The sequence below is a fragment of the Acinonyx jubatus genome, chromosome B4 (assembly GCF_027475565.1).
Source record: "Acinonyx jubatus isolate Ajub_Pintada_27869175 chromosome B4, VMU_Ajub_asm_v1.0, whole genome shotgun sequence".
NCBI classification, from domain to species: Eukaryota; Metazoa; Chordata; class Mammalia; order Carnivora; family Felidae; genus Acinonyx; species Acinonyx jubatus.
Window position 1 is genome coordinate 74,373,231 of NC_069387.1, and position 10,076 is coordinate 74,383,306.

The window sequence follows — 10,076 nt, forward strand, 5'->3', positions numbered from 1 at the left end:
GGAAAGCACCTCTTCCCCATCTCCCCCTGTTGAAACCCATCTCAGGTGTCCCTCCCTACATTCAGCCCTTCTCATACCCCTTGGCAAAGTGGCCTTGCCTCCTGAAGCAGCTTCTGGGTAGGGCTTTCATGAACAGCATGTACAGGCTGTCCCATGGATGGTTATCTGCGTGTTTCCTGTCCTCCTACTAGGCTTCCACCTTCCTGAGGACTGTGGGCTCTGTGCTTGGCATTCCTTGTAGCACTGAGCTAGGCATATCATATGTCCTCATTAAGAGAAGAGATGGATGGATGAATGGATGAGTGAATGGATGAACGAACAGATGGATAAATAGGTGAATGGATGGACAGAGGGATTGGTAGCTGGCTGGATAAATGGACAGGTGAGATGTATAGATGGATGCATGCATGCATGATGGATAGATGGATGGAGGAAGCAGCTATTCTTTAAAAGGACACAAAAAGGGGCACCTGGGTGGCTCAGTCAGTTAAGCGTCTGATTTCGGCTCAGGTCGCAATCTGACGTTTGGTGAGCTCGAGTCATATCAGGCTCACGGCTGTCAGCATGGAGCTCGAGCTCGAGCTCGCCTCGGCTCCTCTGTTCCCCTCTCTCTCCGCCCCTCCCCTGCTCGTGCTCTTTCTCTCAAAAATGAACAAACATTTTAAAAGTAATAATAAAATAAAAGGAGTCATAAAGGGGCACCTGGGCGGCACAGTCAGTTAAGCCTCCGACTCCTGACCCTGGCTCAGTTCATGATCTCATGGTTCGTGGGTTCGAGCCCCGCATCGGGCTCTGCACTGATGGTGCAGAGCCTGCTTGGGATTCTGTCTTTCCTTCCCTCCGCCCCTCCCCTTCTTGTTCTCTCTCTCTCTCTCTCAAAATAAATAAATTAATTAAAAAAAAAAAAGGACCCATAAAAAGCTATGTAGTATCCGGGGCTCCAAGGGAGGAAGCCCCACCCCATGCCAAGACATGCAGGGGAGAGGACAGCAGGCAGACTGAGTCTTCCTTCACTAACAAATTCACCCTCAGTAAGCCGTCTCTCAGAGTCCTTAGGTATATTCCCACTCCCAGAAGTCATAGTCGGGGACCTTCTCCTTCCTTCATGCTTGCCTGGATCCTCAGGAAGGCCTTCATTAACATATATTATGTATACAGTCTACACTGTAATGCCTTTGTGGGTTTCCTCTCCCCGCATCCCTCGCCCTATCTCACACAGAGATAGAGATCTCACCCTAGACCGGAAGCTCCCTTTAAACAGGAACCAGGTCTGAGTCTCTTGTGTGTCCCTAGGGCCTGGCACACATGTTTAATGAATGAGTGAACAAATGAATGAGTGAATGCTCACCTTTCCCCACAGGCACACTTTGCACACTCCCTATAGACTCAGGTCCAGCCAGAACTCTCCTGGTTCTCTCCTCCTCATACCCCAGACACACACTCCTGACCCTGAATCCTCTAAAGTCCCATAATTACGGCCTGGTTCTTTGTTATCCATTTGTGACCGATCTAGGGAAGTTCCAGGGCTCCCACGAGAGTCTGAAAGGGGAAGGGGCCCGCTGGGCCTTTAAAGCCATATTAACTGGGCCCCCCGTTTGGGACAACAGAAAAGGGCTTCCCGGGAAGAACCTGGCTGTTGGGAGGGTAGTGTCCTGCTGCCCCAACCTGACCACGCCCTCCTGCGTCTGCTGTCCCTACACCTGACCTGTGAGGCCGTCCCAAGGTTGGGGGTGGTTGTGGCCTCCGTCTCAAGGCTGACCAGCTGGCAGACGCAGCCAGATTTAGAAGTCATTTTCGCAGCAGGGAGCCTCCAGCCTCCCACCCACAGTGCCACGCAGGGCCAGTCTGAGATATGGCTCACCAAGGGCTGGCCCCCAGACCTGCAGTCACTTCTCTCCTCCTCTCTATCCCTTTCTCCCCAGATCTTTAGCAGCTGGTGCTGACTCCACCCTTAGGCAAAGATGGAGGAAGTCCTGGGGAAGGGGTGTGGGTTGCATCGCCGCTCTAACTACCCAGAGGTTCCATGTACCCCATTCACCCATTCAAGGGACTCTCTCCATCCCAGACCTCCCCGCTCCTCTTGACCTGGCCTCTGCTGCCTGTCCCACCTCTTGCCCTATCTCTGCTTCCCCATCCTCCTGTTCCTAAACCCCCAAATACTAATGAGATAGCTCTAGAGATAAATCATAATCAGAGCTTAACGCTTATGTATTACTTCCTATGTACCAGGCATTGTTCTAAGTACTTTTACATATTGAATCGTTTAATCCTCCCCACAGGCCTATGAGAAAGGCACTATTAATAACCCCATCTTATCACTGAGGACCCCAAGATGCAGGGAGGTTGAGTAATTGCCCAAGGTCACACAGCTGATGTGAGGTAGGGGCAAGATCTAAAGCCATGCTGCCAGGCCCCCGAGTCCATGCTCTAAACACCACACTACACCATTTCTCTGGTAACGGTAGTAGTGTGGGTGAGCTCTGAGAGCCTGGCCTCCTGGGTGTTCAGCCCCGAAGAGGCTTTCGCAGCATGGCGGAGTCTACCTCCCACTATCCTGCACGGCTCACCTCTTCTACTAGCCCAAGAGCCTGGAGGCCCTGGGCTGTAGCAAACTCCAGCCAGATGCTCTCACCACTGCCCTGGCCTTCCTCGGTCTTCCTCCTGGCCTGAAGGCCGTTCTCTTCTCAAGCCCAGAGGCCCAAGGCCCATTCTCCCTAGTGGGCCAGCCTCACCGCAGCGTGCCCTCAGTTTTCACTCCTGCCTTTATCTTCTGTAAGTGCTCCGAATGTTCCCTCAACTGCAGTCTAAGCAGACCATTTGGTAATTTCCTACACATACTGTTTCCCCATATCCGTGCTGCCATTTTTGCTCTTCCCTCTGCTTGGAACCCCTTTCCCCAGATTCTATTTCAGATGTCTCCTCCTTTGGGGAGCCTTTCCTGAGCTCATAAAATCCATACAATCTCCCTGGTTTGACTCCTTGTAGTACTTACCACTCCCTGCTCACTACTATCGTTATTTGTGTGTTTTCATCTTCACCCCATTGTCAGGCAGGCCTTACTTACTCCTCTCTTTCCTGGAGCCCAACCCAGCACCCGGTTCCTCTCAGGTGCTCAGTAAGTGCTCAATAGTTAGAATCGACTTGTAGGTAGAAGGTAGACTGACCTTAGGAAACTCTGATCTCTGCCCAAAGTGAGGTGAACCTCACTTCCTTTACCTCCTCCCTAGCAAGAGCTAACTTGAAACCTGACTTTATGGGTCCCGGGCAGGTTCTGGGATGAACTCTCCAGGGTGATTCCGATCAATGCTCTCCCTTCAGGTTCAGAAGCCGGAGGAGACACTCCCTCCTTCACTGAACCAAGGTCAGCTTGCCACAGGCTGTGGTCCAGCGCGACCTCCCAAACTGCCCTGCCTAGTCTGTCTGGTGAAGGTAGGGAGTGACATGGAGATAACGGGAGACCCAAATCAGAAGTGGTTTGAGAATGGGGCTGGGGCTCTGAACGCAGAGTTCCAGCTGGTGGACTCGTAGGGATGGGGGCAGAGGCGGGCGGGCCAGGACTCTGAGACTGAGTCTGGGCGAAGCCCCCGCGCCCGCCGAGTCGGCGGCTAAATTTACCCAGGCTGACTCAGCCCTTGCCCGGAATGGGGGGTGGGGGGAGTGCGCCGGGGCAGTGGGAAGAGCCAGCGGGGGTGGGGTGGGGGGCAAGGAAGGAAGAGTCCGGACTAGGGGAGACAGGGTTGAGCCGGGAGTTTCCATCAAAGAAAGGAGTCCCCCCAGCCCCCCACCAAGTGGGAAGAAACTGGAACCCTGGGGGAAGGACACGGAGGGAGGGAGTAGGTCAGGTCGGTGAAAGGAAGAACATGCCAAGATTGGACAAAGGGAAGCTTAGATTTATTGAGCGCCTACTGTGTGCCAGGCACTGTGCAAGGCGCTTTACATACATTATCGCATAAAATCCTCACAACAACCCTGCGAGGTAGGTGTTTATAAACCCCCATTTGACAGATGAGGAAACTGAGGCTCAGGGAGGTGAAGTGATTTGGCCAAATTCGCATGGCTAGTAAATAGAGACAGAGCTCTCCAAGATGGTAGAGAAAAAAGACTTCAGTGTCTGGGTCCCAAGCCACTTGGCGTGGGTGAGTACAAAGAGGGGCTCCGCGCGCTCCAGAAGTCTAGAAGGCCAGAGGACTGCCCCCGACCTCACACGGCTGGAAGGCGGGGGACCGGCGCGCAGTAACTGGGAATCAACTGGTTAACTAGCAGTGCCTGGGTACGGGGCGGGGGACTCAGGAATTAGCTACTGGGGAAATCCGCGACCTGCGCGCGCCCCATAGTGGCTACAGCGAGTATCACACCCCACACCTACAGGCTTTTGGGGACCAGCCTCCCTCTTCCTTCCCTGGCCAAGGTTTCTGGAAGAGGCAGAGATGCAAGAAATTTTCAGGGTTCTTTCAGATGAGTGATACCACCGGGGTGTGAAATTGTGGTAACAATCCATAGCATCACTAAGGAACACTGGGGAGGAGGAAAAGGGGAAGGCCTAAAGAGGTCCCAAGCTGATTCACTGGCTGCCTTCCCTCCCCAGCTCAGACCACTGCAGGCCAGGGACAGTGACAAGGCCACACTCCTGCTCTGCTTTGGGGAGCCCTCACCTTAACCTAAGATACTGGGATAGAAGCCCTCACCCACTCACTCAGATCTTCTGCAAACCTTGGACAATCTCTTGAGTTGTGAACGAGTGCAGGTGAAAATGAGGCCACCCAGGGACACTCAGACTCCGTACATTTATTCCTAATTTTCTTTCTTGGCCTGTGGAGGAGAGGATAAGATACAAATCCTCCCCCAAGGATCCAAAACATCAGAGATGATGTTAGGACTCCCTCATTTTACATATTAGTAGGCCTGGAGAAGGGAAGTGACTTGCCTAAGGTCACCCAGCAGTCAGTGTCAGAGTTGGGATTGGAACCTTGTTTGGGGCCTTGTGACACCAAAGTAAGCCCTCTTCCTGTTTTGCTGGTTGCTTCTGGGTCCCTTCCTCTTCTGCCAAAGGCCTCTATGTCACCTGGTCACCTCACTCAGAAGCCTCTTCCATCACTTTCTCCCTCCAGCCCAGAGACTCCGCCCTAAGTTGCCCTCCTATGACTATACCATCCCTGCCCTCCCTCCTGGTCCTGGCTAGGTCTCTGCTCAGCTCCACAACTAGTTCATCTGCCCCTGGTGAAGATTTTACCCCAGTGCCCTGAATGGAGCAGGGATTAAAGTCAACTGCTCATCCTCGCCTCACCCGGAAAGGAAAGGAAGGGAAAGGAAAGTAAGAAAGGAAAGGACAAAGAAAAGAAAAAAAAAAGAAACCATGAATTGCCACATGCTCCCTTTCCTTTCAATCGGGCGGCTGCTATTTCAAGTGTGGGAACGGCTATGGGTAAGGGGTACAAGGAAGTCTGTGAGGAAGAAAGAGGACCAGTGGGCCCAAAGATGGAAAGGTTGGGGAACACAAATACAAGAAAGGGCCTCTCACTGCTGCTCCCTATTTCCCTGTGGCATCCCCTTAGTGTCCCTTTCTCCGAAGAAGGCCTCCTCGGTTCGGTTGATGACATCTAGAATCTCTCGGATACTGTCGCTCAGCTCTGCCGTCTTCCCGCCTTCCCCGGGCCGGGGCCGCTCATTTCGCCAGGAGGCGCCCGAGGCTTCGGTGTCGCTTCCATCAGAAGAGCCGCTGTGGACGCTGAGCTCCGCAGCTTCGTCTGAGTCCGAGTCCGGGGCAGTGTGACGCCGGATGCGGGACACGGCTTCCCGCAGGGCCCCGGCGTAGGGCCCTGGGGTCCGCGCCCAGCCCCGGCCCGCGCGCCGCGGGACAGCCGCCACTTCCTCCGAGCCCTCGGCACTGCCCGCGCCTCCCGAAGCCGGTGGGCCTAAGACTGAGCGCTCTGGGCTACCTGGCTGCGCGGGGGCGTCCTGCAGGTTTACTTCGCCAACCGGGAGCCCCAAGATGCGCGAGGCGCGCTCCTCCAAGGAGGAGTCCGGGGGCTTCCCGCCCTCAGCTTCGAACCCTCGCCCCCCACCGAGCTGGTGTGAAAGGCGACTGCTCAACAGCAGTTTTTGGCATGGGGAGGAAAAGGCCGCGACTCCCTCGACCTCTTCCTTGTTGGGCTTCGGTTGGTTAGGGGCATCCCCCCCGACGCGCGGCACCCCATTGGGCAGAAGCTGTACATGCTGGGTTCGAGGGGTTGGAACGTACTGGGAGCGTATCACCACGCACGTGGCGTCAATGACAAAGACGCCTACTCCCCGAGCAGGGCCGCGGGAGCTGCGGGGCAGGGTGTGGGCGCGGCGGGCCCCTTTCCAACCCTCCAAGGTCTCAGGTCCTGCCCCCTCTCTATGACCCAGGGACTCTCTCCATCCAGTGCCTCCTGGAGCCCAGGGTCTGGGGAGGGTCTGGCTATGTCGCGGTGGCTGCCTTTTAAGGGAGGGAATCCAGCATTTGGGGAGCCAGCTCTGTTCCCTACTTTCTTTCCCTTCCCCGGGGCCCTTGAGATGGGGCCTGGACCTGGGAGCGGGACGCGGTGGGCTGGGAGTCGCAGCGGCCAACCCCGCAGGAGCTGTCTCCGAGCTTGGGCTCCCAGCAGCTTTGGCTTGGGGATGGCTGTCACTACCACTATTCGGGCCGGCACTAGCCAGCCCCAGGCTTTTCTCCACGGCCCCTTTGCCGGACTCCAGCCTTGGCCTGGCTGTTCCACAGCCTGGGGATCCCCCCAGGAGACCCCGTCCCTGTCGGAGACCCCAAGCCCCAAGGACGTCCCGATAGATCCGAGGATCCAGCCTCTTCTTTGTGAACCCTCCCTCTGTCCTGGCCGGAGTCGGAGCACAGGCTGCTGAGGCGGGCGCCTGGGAGGGCTCGGGGCCTCGCTTAGACCCCAAGGTCCTGTGGGGGCCTTCGTAAGAAGGTGGAGCCACGTAGGGTGGCGGGCGGTCCCAGCGTCGTCGCAGGGCCGTCCCGGCTGCGCCCCTTAGCAGCAGGTGTGCCTCGTAGCTGGGGGGCCCTGACCGCCTACCTCCCCAGGGCCCCGCCCACGCCGCCCCTGGGTCGCTCTGAGGCTGCGCGGATGGACGGGGCGGTCGCCCCGCCAGCCCCAGGCGCTCGGGTCGTGAAGGAGCTGAGGGCCCTACAGGCTGGGCCACCCGAGGGGCGTTCCGAGGTTCCGGGCGGGGCCGACCGAGGGGGCTCCTTCGGGCCCCACCAGCCTTGCGCCTTTTTCGCTCGGTCTCCTTGGCCTCCCGCTCTTGCGATGCCGCTTTCCTTTTCTCTTGCTCCCGGGCTCGGGCCTCGGCCGGGGGCCCCGCCCGCCAGTTGGTCGCCTCCTGCAGCACCCTGGAGGCCCAGGGACGGCGGGGCGGCGGTTCAGGGGATCCCGAGCGCGGCCCACACCTGGGACAATGAGCAGGAACCCAGGTGAGCAGTTTGTGGGGGAAGGGGGCCGAAATCCGGGGAGCTGGGAGCACTGGAGACCATTTGGGGCAGGTGTGTGGAGGGGTGTGTGTGAGTGTGTGTGCGTGTGCACGTGCGTATACGTTAGGGCTGAAGTCGAAGCCGGACTCCTCACCATCTCTCCATGCACACTTTAACAGCGTCTGCCCCATCTCACCTCTTGCCCTTCCTCACACCCACTCCTACCCCCCAAAACAATGCGGGACGATTCAGGCCCCAGCCCTCGGGATGGGGTGGGGGGAGGCGTGGGAAAGAGAAGGGGGACCAGCAGCACTGGCTGGTGCCTGCGGGGAGGTCCGGACCCCACACCCCGCCCCACCACTCTCTTCCCGTCACCCCTCCTTCACTCACGTGCGGCTCTGGGGCCCACGGGCCCAGTGGCTGGCTTGGAAGTCCATGGGCTGTCGAGGAGGGGCGCGGCGACTATAATGACAGGAAATTGTCTTCACTTCGATCACCAGCAGCTTGGATTTCTGCACCCAGAGGCAGCTGCCAGACTCCTCATCCTGGGGCTCCCGGGGGCTGTCGGGCCCCTCGGAGAATAGCTGGCCATCCAGCATCCTGCCCCACCCCACCCCGGCCCCCCACCCTCCCACCCGCCCCGAGAGCCCCCTCCCAGCCCGAGGAGCCGGCGCCCACTGCAGAGCGAACGGGGCCAGAGACTGGGGACTATATATACCCGGGCACACGTGTGTGCCTGTCTGTGTGTGTGTGCGCGCGCGCATGTGACACGGCGCGGCGCGGACGGCACAGCGCTGTTACCTCCCCCATGTGCACGGCCGCCCCCTGGGGCCCGGGATTGGGCGCCCCTTCCCATTGCTCATGTCCCCCAAGCCTGATGGGACCTGCATGAGTGGGCAGGGGACTTCTAATTCTTGCCAAGCTGACGGTGCCCCTCCCCCACCCCCATTTCTTCAAGCTTCCTGTCGTTTTAATCCTTCCCTCTTCTGCTTGTCGGGGTGCCTGACCACCAGGGTTCTGCCTCTGACTTCCTGCCTCGGATTTCAGTTTCCCGGACAGGGAGGTGATGGGAATGGAAGTCAAGGTCTCTGCCTGCCACTTTCCGCTGGTTTCCATGGGGTTGGGGTGCAGGGGGTCTATTTTTAGCGGCAGTGGCTGTTCGGGTGCAGAGAGATGAGTAACCAGCTTCCATGCGGTGGAGGGAGGAGGCGGTGGTTTTCACACAGCTCTTATGTGACTCTGGGGGAGAGCTGCCTCCCCCAAGCCCAGAAAGGGTAACCTCCACACCCTTAACTCCTTACCCTTTCAGTGTTGCAGCCCAGGGCTGCTTGTACAGCTGCACACAGGAGTCTGTCTTGGCCATCCTAACTGTCCCACACTCCTGTTCCACATGTTTGTCCTTGGGGACCTATGGAGCCCTCTCCCCGCAGCAGGCTCTCTCCCCCAATCCAGGAGCCAGGACTTGGGGGTCATACTGTTCTGTGCCCACACAGCTCTGCTGAGCCTTATGGAGGACAGACCACGGTGGTTATGCATTTGCACCCTTTCAGAAGGGATGGAGGAGGAATACTGTGCTCTCTTGGCAAAACCAACCCCCTAGCAACTGAAATGATGAAAGTGGCCCCCACTTCCCAGGGTAGAGCTCCCCCTCACCACTACCACAATCCCTGGCTCACTTCCCCCCCACCTGAAGTGGTGCTTAAGATGGTCACCTTTTAGGATCATTCTGTCCCAGGGGCAGAAGGTGTTGCTTACATCTACATGATCCCTCCCCCCAAGCCTATACCAGGTGTCCCCTGATTCACCATGGTAATGTTAGTGGCAGCACAGCCCACGCCAACCCTTCCATGCAGAGACTTAGCAACCATGCCTGGCAACCATGGCAGCAGCTCCAGTGGAGGAGACGGGTGCAGGGAGGTGGGAGAAGAGTGTGTATGGCAATGGTTGCTGAGGAAGAAGGGATAATTTGCCTCTTCTAAGAGGACTAAGTAAGAATAAGACATGAGGCTCCTCAATTTTGTCCCTTATCTTTCCTTCTACTCCATTCTCAGATTCTGAGACTGATTGGTTGGGTTTTAGGGGAGAATGGGAGAGGCAAAAGATCATGCAGCCCTTTGGGTACAGACTCTTCCTTTTACGAAGATGGAGCCAGAAGGGTGTTGTGGGGCAGAGATGGACTTACTGAGAACCAGAACAATAAAACCCAGGCCCCCTGCTCCCCAGTATGGACCTTTACAATAACCCAAACAGCCCCTATTCCAACCATTGGAGGCCCCTCCCCCCCCCCCCAGACCCTTCACACACCTACCAGCTCTGCACACTGGTGGCTCTTTGCTCCACAGTGCTTCCTTCCACCTAGGTCCCACCAGAGTCCTAAGGCTTTTTAAAGCCCTTGCCTCCTCCCTAGACAAACTCTCCATGATGGAATGTGACATAAGGAGACATCTGTCCTTTCCATCATGCACTCACCACCCCCCCACATAAACATACCCTAATTCTAATAACTTGGAAGCCTCCCTCCCCCAAGTCTGGGAATGTGCTGTAAGCTGTGAAGAAGAGAATGCAGAAGCAGGGACTTTCTCCAGAGCCAAGATGGGGGCCCTGACAGATGCCTTGAAACTCTTGCGCA

The 10,076-nt window shown here is 57.2% G+C and overlaps 1 protein-coding gene across 3 annotated transcripts; it reads right to left on the minus strand.

The window, feature by feature from the left end:
• Positions 1 to 3,869: 3,869 nt before the first annotated feature.
• DDN (dendrin) lies at positions 3,870 to 9,882 on the minus strand. Of its 3 annotated transcripts, none has more exons than XM_053226186.1 (3): positions 9,752 to 9,882; positions 7,838 to 7,909; positions 3,870 to 7,426 (listed from the first exon to the last, which is right to left on the minus strand). In XM_053226186.1, exons 1-3 carry the CDS (start codon positions 9,880 to 9,882, stop codon positions 5,515 to 5,517), a joined length of 2,115 nt encoding a protein of 704 aa, XP_053082161.1. In that variant the 3' UTR covers positions 3,870 to 5,514. The 3 variants fall into 3 exon arrangements, with proteins under 3 accessions (XP_053082161.1, XP_053082162.1, XP_026891825.1); XM_053226187.1 differs by having other exon boundaries at positions 9,756 to 9,826; XM_027036024.2 differs by lacking the exon at positions 9,752 to 9,882 and having other exon boundaries at positions 7,838 to 8,070.
• Positions 9,883 to 10,076: the final 194 nt, after the last annotated feature.

Bases quoted from the DNA above. Each gene is read 5' to 3' on its own strand.
- DDN (XM_027036024.2), bottom strand. From the start codon at position 8,046: ATGCTGGATGGCCAGCTATTCTCCGAGGGGCCCGACAGCCCCCGGGAG. The intron at 7,427-7,837 runs GTGAGTGAAGGA...TCATTGTCCCAG, and splicing joins CGTGGGCCCCAGAGCCGCAC to GTGTGGGCCGCGCTCGGGAT.